The sequence below is a fragment of the Oryctolagus cuniculus genome, chromosome 12, assembly GCF_964237555.1.
Source record: "Oryctolagus cuniculus chromosome 12, mOryCun1.1, whole genome shotgun sequence".
Lineage (NCBI taxonomy): Eukaryota > Metazoa > Chordata > Mammalia > Lagomorpha > Leporidae > Oryctolagus > Oryctolagus cuniculus.
The window spans coordinates 109,410,117-109,433,011 of NC_091443.1; the positions used below are offsets into that span (position 1 = coordinate 109,410,117).

A 22,895-nucleotide genomic window follows, 5' to 3' on the forward strand; every position below is an offset into this window, starting at 1 on the left:
GGGTGGCGCCTCTGCCATGGTCCCTCAGTGTTGCAACTGGGAGGGAGGAAGGAGCTGTCACCCAGCTCAGTCGGGGGCTCTGACCCCACGCGGGAGCTCCCCGTCCTGGGAGACCCCCACCCCCGGCAACTTCCTGCGGGAGCGGCTTTCCCTCCTGGCCTCTCCAGGCATCCTCCGTCTCTCCCCTCTCCCTCTTCCGAGGGCCCCATCTCCTCCTCGCCTTGGCTCTCACCTCCTGTTCATTCCTAACACCTCCCCCAGGACTGGGCGGGGCCAGAGATGCTGCAGCCCAGGCCCCTCTGCTCCCCCACCCCTCCCCATTTCCCAAATGCCTGAGGCCGAGCCGCAGCTGGCTGAAAGCCCTGCTCCGGTCACCAGCGCCGGTGAGCCTCTGCGGCTGGCGTCAGGAAGCTCCCGGCGGGGGCTGCGTGGGCCCGAGTAGGCAGGCGGGCTGGCCGTGCCGCCCCTGCCACCCCGCGTGCCAGTCCTGCCAGTGGCTCCTAGCAGCAGACACAGCTCCAGGCAGACGCGAGGGAGCATCGGCCATGCTGTTTATTGCTCTGCAGCCCCCCCGGCCAGCCGGCTTCCCAGGAGCAGGCTACAGGTGTGCACTTGGAGAGGCAGGTGTTCCAGGACTGGGGGGGGGGGGGGGTGCAGCTGAGGGAGGAGGAGCGAGAGCAGAGGAGGGAGAGGTGCTTGGGACCTGTCGGAGGCAGGGACAGAAGGAGCCCCCAGCCTGAGTTGTCAGAGGAGCCGGCATGGGTCACGGGGGCCCCAGCGCCGCCTCACCGTCCCCACATTCTGTCCTGCCCTTGCCCCTGCCGTCTACTTGCGGCTGCCTCCCCACCGGCTGCTCAGCCAAGGCTCCTGCAGTTCCGGCACCCAGGCCCAGGTGGGGGTGGGGAGGGGCAGGGCAACCCCCCAACGACACCGCCTGCAGCAGTGGCCCCACAGTCACTGAGTTCTGGGGTCCAAGTCTGTCCTGTGCAGGTCTAGAAACGGGGTGGGGTGGCAGCAGGGGGCCAGAAGATGCTGGACAGGGAGGTAGGAGGATATGAAGGCACCCCCAACCCCAGGGGCGTTGTAGGGGCTAGAAGGCATCGAGGAAGAGGAGGAGGAGGAAGAGGAGGAGGAGGAGGGGGCTCTGGCCCAGCAGCAGCAGGCCTGGGGGCCGCGGCCCAGGGACGGCTTCCCCTACCACGGCAGCCTCGGGGCTGCCGGGGCGGCTGAGGTAGATGATGACCACGCTGTCCTCGGGCCCCGACGGCTGCACCTCGTTGTCCACGGTGTAGCAGCCCCTGCTCTCGGCGGCCTTGCTGTGGAACCTGCGCCCCAGTGCGTCCTCGCCTCCCTCCCCCGGTGCGGCCAGGGCCACGTTCACGGAGCTCTGGGCGCTGCCCAGCTCGTTGGTGGCCAGGCAGCTGTAGGTGCCCTCGTCCGGCTTGCCGAAGCCGGGGATGAGCAGGCTGCCGTTGGCAAAGGCCCGGAAGCGGGGCTGGCCACTGGCAGCCAGAGCGCGCCCATCCGGGCCCACGTTGGGACTGGCGATCTCCATGGTACCTCCAGATGTCTGAATGTGCCAGTGCAGCTGGGGGGCCGGCTGCCCGTCCGTGTCACAGTGGAGCGCCAGCACGAAGCCGGGCCGCAGCTCTGTGCCGTCCTGGCTCGGCTGGTAGCTGAGCTGTGCCGAGGGTGCCGAGCAAGGCAGTGGTGGCAGGCGGCTGAGTGGCGTGCCCTTGAGCACGTGGGGCGAGGAGCAGGCGACATTGTCCTGTTCCGGGATGGACACGGCCGTGGCCAGGGCCCACGCCTTGAGCCACACGATGCCGCAGGTGCAGTCGAAGGGGTTGTCGTTGATCTGCAGGTGGGACAGCGCGGTGAGGGGGGCGAAGGTGCCCTCGGCCAGCGTGTGCAGCCGGTTGTGGTTGAGCTGCAGCGAGCGCAGGGCGCGGAGGCTGTGGAAGGCGTCGCGGGGGATGGCGGTCAGCTCGTTGCTGTCCAACTTGAGCAGCTGCAGGGCCCCGAGCGCGTGCAGGTCGCTCCAGGCAAAGTCGGACAGGAGGTTGTGGCTGAGGTCCAGGCTCTTGAGCTGGCCCAGGGAGGCCAGGGCGCCGGCGGCCACCCTGCGGATCTCATTGTGCGCCAGCCACAGCGACTGCAGCAGGGGCACCTCCCGGAAGGCGCCCTCCGGCAGGCTCGGCAGCCGGTTGGCCGACAGGCTCAGGGTGGTCACGTTGGCTGGGAAGCCGTGCGGCACGGCCTCCAGGTCCCGGTAGGCGCAGTCGGCGATCTGGAAGCCGTACTTCTCGCCGCAGTCACAGGGCTCGGGGCAGGCCCGCGCCATGCCCAGGAGAGCCGCCCAGCAGAGCAGACGCAGTTCCGGCATCCTACCTGCTGCGGAGACCCCGCGGTCACCCGGGAGGCCTCCGGCCCCACCCCACGCCAGCCCGTCCCGTCGGAGGCCCTGCTTCACCCTGCTGAAGCCTGACACCCCCCGTGCTGCAGAAACGGGAAACTGAGGCGCAGGGAAGGGCCCGGACTTGCTCAGGTCCCGCGGCCAAGGCAGTGCGAAGACAAGATGGAGAGGTCCCAGGCTCCTCCCCCTCCTCCTCCTCCTCCTTCTCCTCCTCCTCCTCCTCCTCTGGCTGACTTTAAATTTGTTTTGCAGCCCTCCCACATCCTGGCCACGGTCCCTCCCCTCCCCAGCCCGGCGGGCTCGCCCTGCCCCAGCCCCAACAAGGCCCCTTGTACGGGGCACTCCACCCCCCTCGTCCCACCTGCCCCCTCCTGCCATGACCCCAGCCATCACACCCAGGCCCCTTGCGTTTCAAAAGCATGGGGCAGCTGCCTAAATGAACGCCCCTCTAGGACCCCTCTGCCGACGTGGGCTGGGCCAGCTGCCGGGTTTTCCAAGGCCTGGTATGGAGAAGTAGCAGACACCCCTGCCTGGCACCCAGCGAGGTGGCCTCCCACGCCCCTGGGTCCCACGGAGGTCCACTGTTCCCCCCTCACCTTCACGCGCCTGGTCCCCCGGCGGCCGGGCTCACCCTCCTCCAAGATGGAACCAACCGACAGCAAAAGACGCAGTTGACCCCAGGCTCCGGATGGCCTAGGGCGTCCACGGGAGGACTGGACAGAGCGGGAAGGGTGTCTGAACCCTGACCCCGCTCCACCGTCACTCAGCCCGCCCAGCACCACAGGCTGCCCCCCAGTCCAGGCGGCCCACACCCTGCCTCCTTCCAGCCTCAGCAGCCAGGGCCCCGGTGACACCGGAGTGGACGGACGGAAGAGACGCCAGATTTGGGGGTTGTGTTTTTCTCGGCCTCCCTCCCCCGGCCCTCCCTCCCACTTTTAGCAGCTTCGACTTCCTTAAAGACACAGCACTGTCTGGACGGGGTCCCAGAGCCCAGGAGGCCTGGGGGGGGGCGGATCCTGCGGGGGTGGGGCAGAACCTCGGGGAGGTGGGGGCTCGTTCGGGTCCAGCTCCACAAAGGGCATGTGTGTGTGTCCGTGTGTGAGTGTGCGTGTGACATTCCGTGTCGGTGTGTGTGCGACTCTGTGAGAATGGGTTGTGTGTGTATGCGTGTGAGAGTGGTGTTTATGTGTGTGAGTGTGACAGCCCATGTCTGCCCGGGTGTGTGTGAATTTGTTGTAAGTGTGAGGGTGGTGGGTGCGTGTGTGTGTGTGTTTGGGTCTTTCTGTGTGTTCCTGTGTGTGTGAGGTTGTGTGAGTGTGAGAATGGCGTGTGTGTGTCTGTGTGTTCCTGTGGGTGTGACAGCCGTGTCTGTGTGTGAGTGTGAGAATGGCGTGTGTGTCTGTGTGTTCCTGTGGGTGTGACAGCCGTGTCTGTGTGTGAGTGTGAGAATGGTGTGTGTGTGTTCCTGTGGGTGTGACAGCCATGTCTGGTTGTGTGTGAGTGTGAGAATGGTGTGTGTCTCCGTGGGTGTGACAGCCATGTCTGGTTGTGTGTGAGTGTGAGAATGGTGTGTGTCTCCGTGGGTGTGACAGCCGTGTATGTGTGTCTGTGTGTGTTCCAGTGGCTGTGACGGCCTTGCCTGTCCGGGTCCGTGTCTCTGTGTGTCTCAGGGAGAAGCCGAGGGCAGGACAGGAAAACGTCCCCAGCGCCAACTCTATGGGAAGCCAAACCGGGTGTTTGTGTAAGGGCGTGGATCCTGCCACACGAGAGCCTTGCGTGGCCGTGCGTGCGGCAGGGTGGGGGAGGAGGCGCCAGCGGCAGCTGCTTGAGCCTGCACACACAGTCGGGACCTGCTGGGCTCCAGGGTGCCCGGCCGAGATGCCTGGGCTCGCCCCGGCACACACAGGCGAGGCTGAGGGCCCTCTCCTAGTGCTCTCTGTGGCCTCCTGCAGTGTCGTTGGTGCTGCGTGTCCCTGCCTTCCCAAGCCCCCCTCTGGGCTGCACTGTCCCAACACCAGCTGCGTGGTGGGGCGCACGCCTCCAGGGAGAGGGTCTTTGACTCCCCAAGCAGGGGCTGGGACTGGGGCTAGGAAAGAGGCAGAAGTGGGGGGCCCGGGGAGCCCCTTGCAGCCTGCGTCCCCAGCTGCTGCCCCGGCCAATGCTCCCGACTCAATTTGCCCTCTGGGCGGGCTGGAAGCCTCTGGGGAGGCCCAGGCGGGCCCCGCCCCCTTCAGCGTGTCACCTGCAGGTGCCGCCTGGCACTGAGAACGTTGTCACCAGCTCCCATCACAGTCTTCTCTTGGACTTTCCCGACTGCCAGAGAATTTCTGCAGAAGTCCTGAACTTGGGGCCTCAACCAGAGACTGGACGTCTCCACAAACTGGAGGGGAACTCAGTGACCTCAGTGGCAGTCAAGGAGGGCTTCCCGGTGGAAGGAACTTCACTGTGCTTCCTCACAGCCCATCCACAGACCCTCCATGGCCCGATGGCCGTGCCCCCAGCCTCACTCTGGGGTGCTCTGAGGAGCTCACAGTCCCTACCCCTGCCCTCTCCCCACAAGCAGACCAGGGTCAGAGTGCAGCTCTTCCCTCCTATCCCACTCTGTTCCTCCCAGTGAGGCAGAGTGACGGAGAGAGGGAGAGGCAAGAGATCAAGGTCTTCTGTCTGCTGGCTCAGTCCCCAAATGACTACAAGGGCAGGAGGTGGGCCAACCCGAAGCCGGGAGCCAGGAGCCAGGAACCAGGAGCCTTTTCCAGGTCTTCCATGTGGGTGGGACCTGGGCCATCTTCTGCTGCGTTCCCAGGCCGCAGCAGGGAGCTGGATGGGAAGTGGAGCGGCCCGGCCAGCACCACAGGCAGATGCTTAACCTACTGTGCGACAGTGCTGAACCCAATAAAATAAATCTTTTTTTTTTTTTTTTTTTTTTTGAGAGGCAGAGTGGACAGTGAGAGAACGACAGAGAGAAAGGTCTTCCTTTGCTGTTGGTTCACCCTCTAATGGCCGCTGCGGCTGGCGCACCGCGCTGATCCGATGGCAGGAGGCAGGTGCTTCTCCTGGTCTCCCATGGGGTGCAGGGCCCAAGCACCTGGGCCATCCTCCACTGCACTCCTGGGCCACAGCAGAGAGCTGGCCTGGAAGAGGGGCAACCGGGACAGAATCCGGTGCCCCGACCAGGACTAGAACCCGGTGTGCCGGTGCTGCTAGGTGGAGGATTAGCCTAGTGAGCCGCGGCGCCGGCCAATAAAATAAATATTTTAAAAAAATCAACATCTCTGCGTACTTTTCCAAAGCGAGCATTTCTGTGCACTTTTTGGCCCTCGTGCACCTCTTGACTGGGTGGGTGGACACGGCAGGTGCTCCTCAGGTGCAGAAGTGACCGTGCCCCAAGATGGCTGCTCCACGGCCTCGCTGCACAGGTAGGGACTGGAGGACGTGCCCAAAGTCACGCTGTACTTAGAGCAAAGACACACAGAGCCGGAAAGAAAGACCCACATTCTGCAAGGCGGCGGGCAAGTGACCATCTGTGCTGGGGGCGGGGCTCCACGGCCCTGTCCCTGCCTATCATCCAAGACCCAGTGGTGGCCAAACCCCAGGCTGCCTAACAACCCTCAGGGGACTGAAGGTGGGCGAAAGGACAGGGGCCCCAGGTAGAAATGAGCCTGCACCTGCTGGCCACTCTGCCCAAGGTCGGCCACGGCCCCATCAGGAGGGACAGCAGGGCGAGGGGGCATCAGCGGAGTTGCTTCAGTGGGACCTGCAGGCCGCCCCCCCCCCCCGGGGGCCAGGAGCAGTTGTGGTGTGAGCTCCGGGGCAGCTCCTGGCTGTCCCTTCCTGTCCACCACGCATGGGCTTCCCACCAGGGCCCGGGCCCGTGGGCAGGTGCAGCAGGTGAGCCCGGGGAACTCCCGAGGGGCTGCCCCCTCCAGGCTGGGCTCTGGTGGAGTATGGGAGACCTTGGCTGTGGCCTCGCTGGATCCCGGGAGCCTAAGGGCACGTGTGTGTTCCCGCGTCATTACTGCTACCCGTCGTCGTGTGCATGGCGAGCCTGCTCTTATCTCCCGTGTGTGTGTGTGCGTGTGTGCGTGTGTGTGTGTGTGTGTGTGTGTGGTGCCTGCATGCTAGCTAGCAAGAGGGTCCCCACAGACAACATGTGCACGGGGACAAGTGTGGTGTGGACGACTGCGAATTCAGCTGGGCCGACACCGGTGGGGGTGTCCCGTTTGGAGGCGGGGCCTGCCAGCGTCTCCGGTGACTGCTCTCAGGACCCCTTCCTCCCCACAGCCGGGTTCGGCTTGTTTCTTGTTAGGGCTGACACTGGCGGCTCCGTTTTCGTTCTAACGACGTTCACCGCCAACGACACAGGTGAGCTCCTTGCGTGGCTGCTGTTGCCGAGGGCGGCAGAGGCGGGGCCTGAACCCTCAGACCCCGGCTGACCCCACTCCAGGTGCCCCCTGCTTCTCTTCCCCACTCTCCACACACCCAGGATCTCCCACCCTGGATGCCCCGGCTACCCCTCCCGCCTCTGCCCTGCCCTGTCTCCCTGGGTCCAGCCCCAGGTGTCACCTGCTCATTCCTTGGGGCTGATTTTTTTTTTTTAAGATTTATTTATTTATTTGGAAGGCAGAGCTACAGAGAGAGGGAGAAAGGGAGACCTTCCATCTATTAGTTCACTCCCCAAATGGCTGCAACGGACAAGACTGGGCCAGGCTAAGCCGGGAGCCAGAAGCTTCATTCGGTCTCCCACGTGGGTGCAGGGGCCCAAGCCTTGAGCCATCTTTCTCTGCTTTCCCGGGGGCATCAGCATGGAGCTGGATCAGAGGTGGAGCAGCTGGTATTTGAACTGACACCCATATGGGATGCTGGCGTCGCAAGCGGCGGCTTTGCCCGATGCGCCACACCGGCCCCTCTTACCGATTCGCCACACCGGCCCCTCTTAGCACTATGCTAGAGCATACTCCTTGTGCTTATTCAAAGTTGACTGTGTGATCACCACCATGCTACGTGGCCATGGCCTCCCACGACCCCTGTTAACAGTGTCTCTTGGTTGTATCGGGCCATGGCCAGTGATCATCCTACCTTCCTCTGCTTGCCGAGGTGGCTGGGTCACATTTGCATGGTGACAAAATTTCCTAAGGACACAGCCCTCAGGAAGCATCCCTGCTGAATGAATGAATGAATGAATGAGTGGCCCCCAGCCTTCCATCAGGAGGCCCTCCGCCCCCCTTCCCGAGGGTCCCTGGCCCCCTCCATCCACACTTCCACTCCATCCACTCTCCTGGTCTTGCTCTCAGCTCCATCCTCCCCTGCCCCTGGCCCTGATCCCCGGGTCCCCGGGATCTACACCTGCAACACCGCCCCCAGGCTGGCCACGGAGTGCTTTGAACAGGAATGTGCATCTGGGTTCAAGTTCTAGACTGGAAACAGGGCCCCCGGGGCAGGATCCTGAGCTGCTGTGAGCAGGCAGTGGGCGGGGTTCAGCTTGAATGGCCAGACATGGTGCCATGAAGTGGTGTGTGCATGTGTGTGTGCTGGGGCTGGAACAGGAGAGCAGTGACTGTCCCTCTGCCCTGTGGGGACTTGGAATGGATGCAGAGGGCAGCAGGCTAAGAGGCCCAGCAGAGAGAGAGAAAAGAGGACCGGAGGAGGGGGAGGGGAGACTGAAACCTGAAGACCGAAAGACAGCAGAAGGCAGGCACCTGCTTCTAATTAACAGGTCAGGCCGATGTTTCCACGCAAGCCCAGCGCTGATGAAGGGGGCAGACAGACGGGGCTGGGGGAGGCACAGGCAGGGGCACCAGGCGGAAGGCGGGGGCCGCAAGGAGGCAGGGTGACACGGCTGTGCTGAGCTCAGCACAGGGAGGAGACGCCAGGTGGCCGGGCGGCCTGGGGAGGTGGTCCTGCCTCCCGGGGGCCCGGGGTGGGGGTGGGCAGCAAGTGGCAGAAGTTCAGGGAAGGGAGGGGAGAGCACGCGGTGGGGTAAGGGGTGTAGGGAGAGCAGGGACAAGAACTTGAATCATTCCCTGGGTTTTCTCTGAGTGCAGTGTGTAGATGGTAGACCAGAAAGCCACGAGGATGGGGCGGCTCAACATGCCACCCTCCCCTTGCCTGCCTAACCGGCCCCAGAAACCACAGCTGCCCGGGTTTCTGTCCCCATGTCTGCTGCGCTGGTGTGGCGGAGGCCCACGCACCTTCTGCCTGAACATGGATGAGTCACCCGTTCCACAAGCCATCTGAGCGTTCTCTTCTGGCGAAGGCACCTTCCTAACCCCCGGGAGGAGCAAGTTCAAGGTGAGGATTCTGGGGCAGTCTTTGGAGCATTGGATGAGACCGCACGCCGCGGTGCCTGAGTTCCCGGCTGGCTGACAGCTCCACTCCCGCTAACCCACCCTGGGAGGCAGCCCAGCCATGGCTCACGTAGCCGCGTCCCTGCCACCCACAGGGAGACCTGGCTTCAGTCTCACCTCGGGGGAGGTTGCAGGCATTTAACAGATGAGGTTTTTTTCCCCTCTCTATTTTGCAAATACATTTTTTTAAAAAAAGATTTATTTACTTATTTGAAAGAGTTATAGGGAGTGAGCGAGCGAGCGAGAGATCTTCCATCTGCTGGTTCACTCCCCAAATGGCTGCACCAGCCAGGGCTGGGCCAGGCAAAAGCCAGGAGCTCCCTCCTGTACCCACGCGGGTGCAGGGGCCCAAGCACTTGGGCCGTCCTCTGCTGCTTTCCCAGGTGCATTCGCAAGGAACTGGATCGGAAGTGGAGCAGCCGGGTCTTGAACCCGTGCCCATATGGGATGCCAGCACTGCAGGTGGAGGCTTAATCTGCTTCGCCACCACGCCAGCCCCAGCCTGAAGCTTTCTCCAAGGAGCTCATTAACGAGCTGCACCACACCCCGGCAGCCCCACCCCCTGCCGCCCAGCCACACTCTGGATTCTATAGCAGAGAAGACGTTCTGCTCCCGTGCCGGGGAGGAGAGTAAGTAAGGAGAGAGGAGCTCGGGATGCAGGTGGCGCCGGCAGCGAGGTGTGCGCAGAGCCGGCTATTTTTAGTATTTAGTGAAGCTCATTATTCTTTTGACAATAAGAATAAAGGAAGCAATTAGAAACGCCAGGAAAATCAAAAGCTGTTAAAAAAAATATAATAGCCCCAAATAGAAAGCAAATGGAAGGAGGCGAGTCTTTGTGCGACTGACAAAGCAGAACAACACTGCCTCCCTGGACTCCTGGCCCTGGGAAGCCCTTCCCAGTGGCCCCAGAGGCCGGGCGCTGGGTCGGGGGGCGGCAGCGCAGCCCTCGGCCACCCCTCAGCTCAGCGGGCTGTGAGCTGGGCTCTCGCGGGCAGTTCTGCTCTGTGTTGTTGTTGTGTGTGTGTGTGTGTTTTTTTTTTTTTTTTTTTTTTTTTTTTTAGCATTTAAAGTCAATGTGTTGACAAAACTGCAAGTGCTGCAACTAGGATTTAGAACAGTATCTAAATACTACCTAAATAACGTGTTAACACGTGAAAGGCGGGGCTGGTGCTGCGGTGCAGTGGATCAAGTCGCTGCCTGTGATGACCGTACCCCACTTCCAGGAGCACCAATTCAAATCCCAGGGCCTCCCCTTCCTATCCAGCTCCTTGCTTCTGCTCCTGGGAAAGCAGTAGAAGATGGCCCAAGCGCTTGGCCCCCGGCCACCTGTGTGGGAGACCTGGAAGAAGCTCCTGGCTCCTGGCTTCCACCTGGCTCAGCCCTGGCTGTTGGGGCCATTTGGGGAGAGAACCAGCAGATGGAAGATCTCTCTGTCTCTCCCTCTGTAACTCAGCCTTTCAAATAAATAAATCTTTAAAAAATGAAATTACGAGGAGGAAGAATGAGAAGGGCAGGAGAGACAGATGAGGTATTTGAGCAGGAAGTCGTTGCACGGGGTCTCCTCTCTGGACTGGGAAGGGAGGCATCCCCAGACCACGAGAAGAACCCAGAGCAACTCAGCTGCAAAACCCGGGAGGAGGGGGTGAGCCGGGACAGAAGCAGGAAACAGGATGCACACAAGCAAGTCCCTCCCCCACTACCCTATCCGTCTCCACCCCAGACCAACCAGGAGCAAGGCACATCGCACCCTAACTGCAGAAGACCCGCCCACTGCGCTGCTAGGGACCTCCCCAGCCTGCATCCGTGTCCAGAACAGCCCACTGCCACCTGCATGTGAGTGACCTTGACATTTCGAGCACGTGGTGTGCACAAAGCACCAGCGGCGTCTGTGCAGAGCCCTGAGCCGGCTGCAAACCGAAGCCCATGTGGGAGCAGCCATGTCCCCCGCCCCACCCAATGAAAGCTGCCGTTTGCTGTGGCTGTGGCTACGGGGGGAGGCAGCCATGTGGTGCGCTCTGTGCTCACACCTGATGCCCGGCGAGCCTGGGCTGGGCTGCAGCTGGCCCCTGCGATCTCTATTTCCAAGGCAGCCAGAAAACCCAGGGTGCATGACAGCAGGGGCCGACGGGCGCCTCCCCTGGGGCTGTAGCTGGCACCACCCTGGTGCTCTGGTCCTGTCAAGGTGCCTTCGTGTATTTGTAGTGTCCCCTCTGTGTCCACATTTCTCCTTTTCGGTGCGAGTGCATGGAGAATGTCATTAAAAGGGAAATGTCTGAGTGGCTTTTTAAAAAATTGAAATCCATGAATAGTTTTCATATCCTACACATTTTCTTAAACTTTTTTGAAGACTCCTTGTATAAGGACAGCAAGAATATCAAATTTTTAAAAACTTATTTTTGGGGCCGGCGCTGTGGTGTAGCTAGTAAAACCACCCCCTGTGACACCAGCGTCCCACATGGGCGCCGGATGGAGTCCTGGCTGCTGCACATCTCATAATGCCTGGGAAAGCAGTGGGAGATGGCCCAAGTGTTTGGGCTCCTGCACCCACGTGGGAGACCAGGAGTAAGCTCCTGGCTCCTGGCTTCAGCCTGGCCCAGCCCTGGCCATTTTGACCATTTAGGGAGTGAACCAGCAGATGGAAGACTTCTCTGTCTCTTCCTCTCTCTCTCTCTCTAACTCTGTGTCTCAAAAAAATAAAAAAATCTTTAAAAAAGAAAAGAAAAGACAGTTTCCTGCATTTACATTTGCACCGTGGTGACACCCACAGGCAGGTCGGCCGAGTCCGGGCCGCGTTTGGATGAGATACCAACCCTGTTCCGCTCATCGGTGGTCGTCAGCTCCCCGCCGACCTCGGGAAGACAACTGGAGACTCCACTCCAGCTGCAGACTCCTGGGCTGAGGTGGGGAGGCTGTGCTTCTGCGGCCACAGCCCACCACAGGGCGCGGTGCGATGCAGACGGCACGGCTCGGCTCGTGGCTTCGCTCTGGAAGGCAGAGGGTCCTCCCAGCTGCTGTCGGAAGCCCCCTTTGGGGGCTGGTGTGCTGGCACCGTGGGCAAAGCTGCTGCTTAGTCTCCAGCACCCCTTATCCTAGCACCAGCGGGAGGCTGGCTGCTCTGCCTCTGATCCGGATCCCTCCATCCGGGATAGCAGCAGCGGACGGCCCAGGGGCATGGGCCCCTGCCACGTGGGAGGCCCGGATGAAGCTCCTGACTTCTGGCTTCCGCCTGGCCCAGCCTTGGCTGTTGCCTGCATCTGAGGGAGTGGACCAGTGGATGGAGGATCCTGTCTCTCTCCCTCTCTGCCTATCAGATAAATATGTAAATGGACCTTCATTCTAAAACCTCCCCTGGTGTTCCCTCATGGGACCTGTGAGTTGCGCTGGGTCAGGAATAGAACTTGGTTTCTCCGATGTCGCTGAGCAGAGATGTGATCCTGGGAGTCCCCGCGCGTGGTTACCCCCGGCTCGTGCTGTGGCTGCTGCCCCCGGCTGAGTGATCCTGTACTTTTGGGAAGAGGAGAAAGCCTGATTGAGGGGCGGGTCCCCCATCTTGTAGCTGGCTGGGGAGACTCAGCTTCCCACCCCCACCCCCTGGGGCTGCTGCTCCAGGGCCACAGAGGGGACCCCCTCCAAGATGGAGTGAGTACGGGTTTCCAAGGTGACTTTTCTAGAGCGATGCACAGCTGTTCGCTCGGCTGTGTGGACGCAGAGGTGGGAGGTGAGGCTGTGTCCTCGTGACGAGTTCTGGGCTGCACACGCACCAGGGTCCCCCAAATTCTGCCCTCAGACGCAGCGGCTAAGACTCTGGAGGGAGGGGGCTGGACACACAGGGTGGGGCAGCTTTGTCATCAGCTGTCTGTGGCAGACTAGTGTCTGTGTTCCTGCCCCCTGGGGACCAGGAGGGGCTCCATCCGGTTGGGCGGGACCAGGCACTGGGCAGCCGGTTGGAGGTTGGAGAGGATTGTGGGGAAGACAGCAGCTTAGGCTGCCTTGAGCAAGGCCGGGGGGTGGGGGGTGGGGGAGTCACAGTGCTCAGCCTGTGCGTGCCGTGGGGAGAGGAAGCGGCTTGTGCCGACTCCCGGCTTGCTGCTGCATTCCGGAGGGCACGATCCGCTAAAGATGGATTTAAATGATTTTCTTCAACGTAAAGGGAACAAAGAAAAAAATCCATCAGAATGGGAAAATGAGATCATCCAAATGCTGCAAGATGCATACAGACGTGGAAGCCCGTGTGCGGGGGACGCGTCCCCCGGATGACTGGGGACCCCCGGAAGTGCCCAGACTGCTGTGGGGGCGGGGAAGGAAGCAGGTTCTGGTGCCTCTCCAAGGCAGTCCTCCGGTCGGAACGATGGAAAGACACATGAGGTTGGCCATGCCGCCAGCGCCAGCCAGCTGGGCCTCGGTGGCTTCGGGAGGGGGGGGGCAGGGCACAGACCGTAGCCCCCTCTGCTCTCCGCAGAGACCCACACATCCCTGCCTTGCTGGGAGCCCGGCTGCTGGGGAGCGGCATGGGGAGGGAGGCAGGGCCAGTGGCGAGCACGGGTAATAATTTTTGCCTCTCCAACCCTATGTTTTAGCGCCACGTGACACGGCCGTGGTTAGCCACGTGGACACAATTACTGTCCCCAGCCGCTGACTCCCGCAGGAGAAGGCTTTTAGAGCTCCCCGCCTCTAAATGCTGCAACCCGGAGACGGCCCTGCCATTTCTCTGCCTGTGCCCACACTCGTCCCGCCGCAGCAGGATTCCAGAACCCTGGGGGGGCTGCCATGGTGGGGGACCCAGTCCCGGGGCAGGGGGCTGGACACCAGGTCTCCCTTCCGGTCCCCTGTGCTTACCGAGTGTTCATTCCTGCCGCCATCCACTTGTTCAGAACACACACACGTGGAGTGCCTGGCACGCTTCCTGCACAGCCTAAATGCCAGGAAGCAGCAGGGCACACAGGTCTGTGTACCCAGACAAAGGTGGCGTTTTCTTGTCAAATAAAAGCAAATCCACACTCGGACAGGGAGGGAAGGCTAGGCAGAAAGACGATTGTCATCTCAGAAATCTACAAGCGTCTCAGGACCAAAGGGCGAGCGGTGTTTCAGCTTTGATAGGCACGGGCGGGCCAGCAGGAACGGCAGAATCTCGGGGTGAGGAGGGGCAGGCAGTGAGGTCTGAGAGAAGCACCCAGCTGTGGGCAGAGAGAGGGAGAGAAATCAACCTTCCCTCCGCTGATGCACTACCCACATGGCCGAACCAGAAGCCGGGAGCCGGGAGCTCCACCCAGGCTTCCCACGCAGGTGCACGGCCCTGAGCACCTGGGCCATTCTCCAGCTCCGTCCCAGGCGCCTTAGCAGGGAGCAGCATGGGAGGCGGAACAGCCGGGCCTCAAACTGGAGCTCCCACCTGCTGCCCCCTGCACCACAACGCGGCCAGGCCCCCCACTGCCTGGTCTGCTTTCCTGTGCTTGCTCAGACTGGGAGGGAGATAGAGCCCAGGGCCGTGGGAGAAGCCAGCCTGACGCGTGCTGGAGGCGGAGCGCCAGCAGTGCCCGGCCTGTTTCCAGGCTAAGTGTCAGGTGCGCACGCTAAGCACTAGGCGCTGCTGCCACTGCGTCCTGGGCCATTTCCCAATCGCCTCCGCCCACAGACCCCAGCGCTCGCTGCCTGCCGGGTTCATGATTGCTTTGCGGCCTGAGTGACAGTTTTCTGGGGCACACAACTGGTTTCCCATCTGATGGCTGGAATCCAAGCTAATTCAGCCCAGAGCACGTCCCACAGCCGGCGAAAACCGGGCAAGCGGAGGCAGCCCTTTGTGTCTGCGCCGGGAAGCCCCCAAGAGTAGAAGCAGCAGTGGTAGCTTCCAGAGCTTGAGAAGAAAAATGCAATCAATAGCACGTGACCTGTGTGACAGAAGACCCCAAAGAGTGGGCCGGGGGCGGGACAGACAGCAAGACAGGCAGAGGACCATGGAGAGGGGCGGGGCAGACCTGTGCGGGAGCCGCGGTCGCTGCCCAGCTCTGGCAAGGCCGCTGTGACCACCATCTGATCCTGGTCTTTTCCCACGGTGCTGTGGGTTGGGGGTCTGCATGGCTCCCGTCCTGCGGGGTCCCGGAAGGCCTCGGGCCACGGCTTGGGGTTGGAGGGGCTGTGGGTGTGGCAGCCGCCGGCGGAGCACAGCTCTGGGGCCTTGTGTCCTGAAGGGGCAGGAGTGCGAGGGAGACTCCAAAAAGTCCGTGGAAGACGCAAACGCCGTGCGTGGACTTCAAACCTTCCACGCCAAAAGAAACAGCTTTCAATTCCTCTTTGCCATGAACTTTTTGAAATACGAGTGTATATGTGTGTGTGTGTATCGAGACAGAAATATTTCTAGTGAGGCTTGCTTCTTCTTCTTTTATTTTTTAAGCTTTATTTATTTAAAAGGCAGAGAGAGAGAGAGAGAGAGAGAGAGATCCGTCTTCCACCCCTGGTTCACTCCCCAGATGGCTGCAAAGGCCAGGGCTGAGCCAGCCTGAAGCCAGGAGCTCCATCCGGGTCTCCCACGTGGGCGCAGGGACCTAAGCACTTGGGCGTCCTCCGCTGCCTTCCCACGTGCATTAGCAGGGAGCTGGATGGGAAGTGGAGCAGCCGGGACTGGAATCGGCGCTCCCACAGGGGACGCTGGCGTCACAGAGGTGGCCTAACCCTGTGAGCCGCACTGCCAGCCCCCAGGGACCTGCTGCTGCTTGAACTTGGGCTGATGTGGAGGCGCTCAGAGAGAGAGAGAGGGAGAGAGCGAGTGCTACTGCAAGGGGCTGTCCTCCAGCTTCGCGCGGGACTTTGGCCCGGACTTTGTGGTTTGCAGATCATTGTTGTCATTTTCAAAAACTGCAGTTGGTCACGATTTCTTTTCTCACTCTGGAAATGAATTCTGGGATGTGCAGTTTTCCGTTTGTGCTTTCGTTTAATTGTGTGCACGGTAGGCCCTGTGAAAGCAGGATCCTCTCAGCGCGGTGCGCCAGCCGCGGCGGCCATTGGAGGGTGAACCAACGGCAAAGGAAGACCTTTCTCTCTGTCTCTCTCTCTCACTGTCCACTCTGCCTGTCAAAAAAAAAAAAAAAAAAAAAAAAAAAAGAAAAAAAAAAGAAATCAGGATCCTCTCCTGCTTCCCATCAAAGACAGAGAAGGAGGTGGGTGTTGGGCCGAGGGCTAAGACACTGGCTAAGACGCCCGGGCACCACGCTGGATGCGGCACCTGGCTTTGAGTCCCTGCCCTGGCTCCTGCCTCCTGCTAATGCGGCCCCTGGGAGCAGTGGTGCTGGCTCAAGGAGCTGGGCTCCTGCCACCCACGTGGGAGACCTGGACTGGCTTCCGGCTTCTGGCTTTGGCTCAGCCCACACCCGGCTGTTGTGGGCATTTGAGGAGCGAGTCAGTGGACAGGAGAACTCCGCCTTTCTCTCTTGTGCTGCCCCTCAAATAAATAAATAAATAAGCTCCAAAAAGAGGGGATTAACCACAAGGGGGAAAGCAGGGGATCCAGGAAGCTGAGCGCAAGGAAGCCCCAGGACAACGGCCCCACCGCTGGGACAGCGGCCAGCCCGGGGGGAGCCGAGGGCTGGGAGCCTCCCAGGGCGGGAAGGGCAGGCCGAGCAGACCCCAGCTTCCGAAACACAGACCTGCAAGGAAGTGCATTTGTCTGCAGTAAGGTTTGAGACACAGTAAACGAAACAAAGAAATGTGGGGAAAACAAACCAAGGTAGTCCCAGCTCCAGGGGAGCCACCAGTGCACAAGGTGAGAAATGGCAGCCGGATTCAGCGCAGCGCCAGCTGTGGCCAGTGCCCGGGGAGCCGGTGCCACGTGCTCACAGCACCGGTTGGTCCCAGTGGAGGTGAGAAGGGGGGGAGCTGGGCAGAGAGGCGCTGACGCCTCAGCCTGCGCGGTGGGTCGCAGGGAGGTCCACGGTGACCCGGAAACAACCCGGCGGGAAAGGCTGGATCGGAGGCGAAGCACTGGCTGTTTTTTCTTTTTTCTTTTTTTTTTGCATTATTAACCTTAGAGAATTATTTAATCAAAAATAAATTTAGGGGCCGGCGCCGCGGCTCAGTAGGCTAATCCTCCGCCTAGCGGCGCCGGCACACCGGGTTCTAGTCCCGGTCGGGGCGCCGGATTCTGTCCCGGTTGCCCCCCTTCCAGGCCAGCCCTCTGCTGTGGCCAGGGAAGGCAGTGGAGGATGGCCCAGGTGCTTGGGCCCTGCACCCCATGGGAGACCAGGAAAAGCACCTGGCTCCTGGCTCCTGCCATCGGATCAGCGTGGTGCGCCGGCCGCAGCGCGCCGGCAGCGGCGGCTATTGGAGGGTGAACCAACGGCAAAGGAAAACCTTTCTCTCTGTCTCTCTCTCTCACTGTCCACTCTGCCTGTCAAAAAATAAATAAATAAAAAATAAAAATAAATAAATTTAGGAAAAAGAAATTCATCTGAGACAAGGAGAGAGAGAGCGAGAGAGAGAGAGAGAGAGAGAGGCAGAGTTAGAGGGACAAACAGAGACCTCCCACCCTCTGGTTCGCTCCCCAGATTCCCGAAACAGCTGGGGCTGGACCAGGCAGAAGCCAGGAGAGGAGCCAGGAGCTTCTTCCAGGTCTCCCTCGTGGGTGTAGCGGCTCAAGGACTTGGGCCATCTTCAGCTGCTTTCCCAGGCGCATTAGCAGGGAGCTGGATCAGAAATGGAGCAGCCAGGACTTGAACTGATTCCCACATGGGATGCCAGTGTTGCAGGCGGTGGCTTTAGCCACTGTGCCACAATGTTGGCCTCAAAACACAAGCTTCTTAAAGGAACATTGCGGGGCTGGCGCCGCGGCTCACTAGGCTAATCCTCCGCCTTGCAGCGCCGGCACACCGGGTTCTAGTCCCGGTCGGGGCGCCAGATTCTGTCCCGGTTGCCCCTCTTCCAGGCCAGCTCTCTGCTGTGGCCCGGGAGTGCAGTGGAGGATGGTCCAAGTGCTTGGGCCCTGCACCCCATGGGAGACCAGGAGAAGCACCTGGCTCCTGGCTTCGGATCAGCGCAGTGCGCCGGCTGCAGTGCGCCGGCTGCAGTGCGCTGGCCACAGAACACTGTGGGAGTGGGCACTTGGCACAGTGGTTAAGGCTCTGCGTGGGACATCAGGGAGACCGGGGGTGAGCCCCCACTGCACTCCCAGTCCCGGCTTCCTGGGAGGCGGCTGTGTGACTGAAGGAATGGGGCCCTTGCCCCCACCCCCCACAGGACACCTCCACTAAGTTCTCAGCTCCTGGCTTTGGTCCTGACCCACCCCACCCATCGTGGGCGTTTGGGAAGTGAACAGGGGATAGGAATGCTCTCTCTCTCTCTCTTTCTCTCTCTCAAAGAAGGTCTATCTAGAAAATCCCAAGGAAAACACAAAAAAATCTTAGAATTAGCAGTAAGTTCAGCAGCAAGCGTTGTGGTTCCCCACATCCGTATTTGCAGAGTGCCTGGTTCAAGTCCCAGCCACTCTGCTTTGGCTCCAGCTCCCTGCCAACTGCCTGGTTCAAGTCCCAGCCACTCCGCTTTGGCTCCAGCTCCCTGCCAACTGCCTGGTTCAAGTCCCAGCCACTCTGCTTTGGATCCAGCTCCCTGCCAACGCACCTGGGAGGCAGCAGGTGACAGCCCAAGTACTTGGATCCTTGTCACCACGTGGGAGACCAGGACGGAGTTCCGGGCTCCTGGCTTCAGCCGGCCCCAGTCCCAGCTGCTGCAGGCATTTGGGGACTAAAAGAGTGGGTGCAAGTTCTCTCTCTGTTTCTCCCTCTCTCTCTCTGTCACTCTTTTGAATAATAATAAAAAAACCCTATACTTCTGATCCAGCTCTCTGCTGTGGCCTGGGAAAGCAGTGGAGGGTGGCCCAAGTGCCTCGGCCCTGCACTCACGTGGGGGCCCTGTTGGAATTCCAGGCTTTGTCTTTGGCCTGTGCCAGCCTTGGCTGTTGCAGCCATCTGGGGAGTGAACCAGTGGATGGAAGATCTCTGCGTCTCCCTCTCTCTGGAACTCTGCCTTTCAAATAAAATAAATACATCTTTCCTAAAAAAAAAAAAAAAATTCTTTACCAGCAAAACAGCATCCATAAAGTGGAAACATGATCAATTTAAAAGTCTTGTTCGGTGAAAGACCCAGCTAAGAGCTTTTTAAGAAGCCCTGTATATGTGGATTCCGAAAGCCCTATGCACCAGATTCACCGCGTATCCTAACTCCACCTTCCCACAAACATTTGGAGGGGTCCTCATGTGACGAAGCCCTCCAAGGCACCAAGAAAAAGACAGCCCAGGGGAAAACAGACACGGAGGATGGCACTTCACCTAAGACACCCAGAGTGTTCGCGTTCACTGATCACCGGGAAATGCCAATTAAAACGGCCGTGCGATACCGCTAGACACCGACAGAATGGATAAGCCCAGATGTGACACCGCCGGGTGTGAAAAGGCCCCTCGCTGCTGGGCCAAGTGTAAATTGGCATGCATGGAACAGCCGCACGGGCTGCCAGAGCCAGCACACGCCATCTGTAGGGCCTGGGGGTCCCACCCATGCAGGCACAGGTGCATACCCCCGGAGACGGCCCGCAGGGCTAGCTCAGCAGGGGCCCTGACTGGGGAGACAGCTCACACACCCCTCCACGGCAGGGCGAGTGGACCCAGAGCCGTCCATCCACACCCTGGGGCCCTGCTTGTGCGCTGGCCCTGACTCTGAGGACGCAGAGGGGATGGCTGCAACTACATGAAGTTCAAGTTCAAGTTCAGGCAGCACTCATGGGCAATGCTAGTAGGCAGCAGAGTGGGGGTGGAGAGCGACTCCCAGGAGTAGGTGTGTGTGTGTGGGGGACTCCCCTTGGTAGGGGTGTGTGTGTGGGACTCCCCTTGGTAGGGGTGTGTGTGTGACTCCCCAGGAGTAGAGGTGTGTGTGTGGGACTCTCCTTGGTGGGAGTGTGTGTGTGGGACTCTCCTTGGTAGGGGTGTGTATGTGACTCCCCAGGAGTAGGTGTGTGTGGGGGACTCCCCTTGGTGGGGGTGTGTGTGTGGGACTCCCCAGGAGTAGGGGTGTGTGTGGGGGACTCCCCTTGGTAGGGGTGTGTATGTGACTCCCCAGGAGTAGGGGTGTGTGTGTGGGACTCTCCTTGGTAGGGGTGTGTATGTGACTCCCCAGGAGTAGGGATGTGTGTGGGGGACTCTCCTTGATAGGGGTGTGTATGTGACTCCTCAGGAGTAGGTGTGTGTGGGGGACTCCCCTTGGTGGGGGTGTGTGTGTGGGACTCCCCAGGAGTAGGGGTGTGTGTGTGGGACTCCCCTTGGTAGGGGTGTGTATGTGACTCCCCAGGAGTAGGGGTGTGTGTGGGGGACTCTCCTTGGTAGGGGTGTGTGTGTGACTCCCCAGGAGTAGGGGTGTGTGTGTGGGACTCCCCTTGGTAGGGGTGTGTATGTGACTCCCCAGGAGTAGGGGTGTGTATGTGAGACTCTCCTTGGTAGGGGTGTGTATGTGACTCCCCAGGAGTAGGGGTGTGTGTGAGACTCTCCTTGGTAGGGGTGTGTATGTGACTCCCCAGGAGTAGGGGTGTGTATGTGACTCCCCAGGAGTAGGGGTGTGTATGTGAGACTCTCCTTGGTAGGGGTGTGTATGTGACTCCCCAGGAGTAGGGGTGTGTGTGTGACTTCCCAGGAGTAGGGGTGTGTGTGTGTGTGTGGATTACACAAGCGATTTCTCTCTCTGAGATGCTTTTCGGCACTTTGTTAGATGTCAATAGAAAGCATTTCACTGAGAGAGCGCCCCCTGGAGTTGGCCCTGCGGCACAGCGAGCTAAGCCGCTGCCCGGGATGCAGGCCTCTCACATCAGAGTGCTGGTTCGAGTCCCGGCTGCTCTGCCTGAAGCAGGCAGATCTCTCTGGTGGGAGACCCAGATGGAGCTCCAGGCTCCTGGCTTTGGCCTGGCCCAGCCCCCAGCCGTTACTGCCATATAGGGAATGAACCAGCAGGTGGAAGATCTCTCTCGATGTCTCTCTCTTTTTCCCCCTGCCATTCAAATAAATAATTTTTTAAAGAAGATACACTTGTGATAGGAACCGCGCGGCCTCCAGTGAGTCACTGGGCTTCTCTGCACCTGCATTTCTTTCCCTATAAATTGGAGCAGTAACACAGCTTCCTCCAGGTCTCCCATGTGGGTAGCAGGGGCCCAGGGCTTGGGCCATCCTTTGTTGCTTTCCCAGGTGCATCAGCAGGGAGCTGCATCAGAAGTGGAGCAGCGGGGACTTGAACTGGCGCCCATAAGGGAAGCCGGCACTGCAGGCGGTGGCTTTACCCGCTGCGCCACAGCGCTGGCTCCTAAAGAGCATTTGACCACCGATTCCTCATGTTCCTTGCCGTTTCAACGCTGGCCGATTCTGACCGGTTTCCTCGCTCGGTTCTGCGTTGATGGCGATTTTTCCCTCAACAGGCCTGATGCCTTGAATGGCTTTCAGACTCAATTCGCAGCCCAGTGTGCTGGGGTGTTGCTATGGGAAAGTGCATGCAATTTGCCAAAACCAAATTAGCGCGAATACACAGGGGCTTTGTCAAGCAGCGAGCAGTTGATAGAAATCTAAACTCTTTTATTCTTCTCGTTCCATGTGGACCCCAAGTCAGTGATCATTAAACTTGGACAGGCACAGGCCCAAACCGAGCACATCCAATTAGCACAATTTTTAAGGTCAGGCCATCTACAAATTGCTTATTCAACCAGGGGATGACACAAAGACTTTCCTGCTAATTGAGTCCAAGTTTGCTTTATTTTCTACCCAGCGTGGAGTGTTTGCACAGGGGCCTGTGTTGTGGCACAGAGGGGTGAGCCACTGCTCCCGATGCCACCATTACATATCGGAGTGCCCATTCGAGTCTCAGCTGCTCCACTTCCCATTTAGCCCTCTGCTAACGCGCCTAGACAGGTGGCAGAAGATGGCCCAAGTGCATGAGCCCCTGCACCCACACGGGAGACCTGGATGGAGTTCCGGGCTCCTGGCTTCCGCTTGGCCCAGGCCTGGTTGTTGTGACTATCTGGGGAGTAAACCAGAGGGTGGAAGACCTCTCTCTGCGTCACTCTGCCTTTTGAATAAAGAAAGAAAGAAATCTAAAAAAAAAATCCATTTCAAGGCTTATTTAGAATATGGTCGTTACGTTGGACTAACTGCTAATAGTGCAAGACATTTTATAATTCATTCTCTTCCGTGAGCCTTCACTTTCAGCATAATGGCATTCTCCATCGAGTCCTAAGACAGCGATCTTTCATTGGACATAGCTGCCTGTGTGGGGGGCTGCCTTTCAAATAAATCGATTCATCGACACGTCGCCACTCGGATGGCCCTGCTTGCGCCGTCCACAGTTGTCCTGCAGAATTCTTGCCAGCATCAGTGAGAAAGAGAAAGACAAAGAGAAGAGCGCTCCCATCCGCTGGTTCAGTCCTCCAATCGCGGGGGCCGGGCCAGGCCAGAGCTAGGAGGCAGCTGGGAACTCAACGTGGACCTCCGTGTGGGTGGCAGGGACCCGAGTACCTGAGCCCTGGCTGTTGCCTCCCAGGGTCTACACAAGCTGGAAGCTGAAGTCAGGAGAGAGAGCCAGGAACCCAGCCAGGCACTGCGATCTGGGATGCAGGCGCCCTGACCAGCGCCCACCCCTCTTTGTTAAATCTCTACGCTGGAGGGTCAGAAGGTCCGGTCGGCCAGACGAGGGGCCTTTCTTATGTCCTGGTACCAGGGCTCGGCTGCCCACAGAGCATGGAAGGACAAGGCCCCTGGGTCCCTGGCTCCGTGGCCAGCTGGGGACCTTTCTCCGCCAGTGGTGCCTCCTGCAGTGTAGACAGCGGTGGAGCGTCCACAGAGCGTGGATGTTAACGGATCTGCGGTGAGCCGGAAGGAAGAAGTCACTCTCTCTTTCCATCTGCAAAATGCCGTGCTTGGGACACAAGATCTGCCCGCTGCCCCCTCCCAAGGAGGTCCCGCCTTTGTCCCTCTACCTCCGTGGACTTTCTGCGGTCTTCCCAGGAGGCCTGTGCGTGTGCCTGTGTGGGAGCGCTTCTTTCCTATCACCTTTGCGCAGACAGGCTTCTGATCTGCTCAAGGCCACGTCTGGGCATCTGTTTTCTGTCGCACAAAGAGTGATGGCCA

The 22,895-nt window shown here is 59.9% G+C and overlaps 1 protein-coding gene and 1 long non-coding RNA gene across 2 annotated transcripts; one reads left to right on the plus strand and one right to left on the minus strand.

The window, feature by feature from the left end:
- Positions 1–534: 534 nt before the first annotated feature.
- ISLR (immunoglobulin superfamily containing leucine rich repeat) lies at positions 535–2,386 on the minus strand. Its single transcript, XM_002723844.5, has one exon. The coding sequence runs from the start codon at positions 2,384–2,386 to the stop codon at positions 1,091–1,093; it is 1,296 nt and encodes a 431-aa protein (XP_002723890.3). The 3' UTR covers positions 535–1,090.
- A 3,844-nt stretch (positions 2,387–6,230) lies between these two features.
- On the plus strand, positions 6,231–9,259 carry LOC138844834 (uncharacterized). The gene is made up of 2 exons (XR_011381203.1): positions 6,231–8,704; positions 9,144–9,259. It is a non-coding gene; the product is annotated as an uncharacterized lncRNA (long non-coding RNA).
- The last annotated feature ends 13,636 nt before the right edge of the window (positions 9,260–22,895 follow it).

Coding starts and splice junctions, on each gene's coding strand:
- ISLR (XM_002723844.5), bottom strand. CDS start 2,386: ATGCCGGAACTGCGTCTGCTCTGCTGGGCGGCTCTCCTGGGCATGGCG.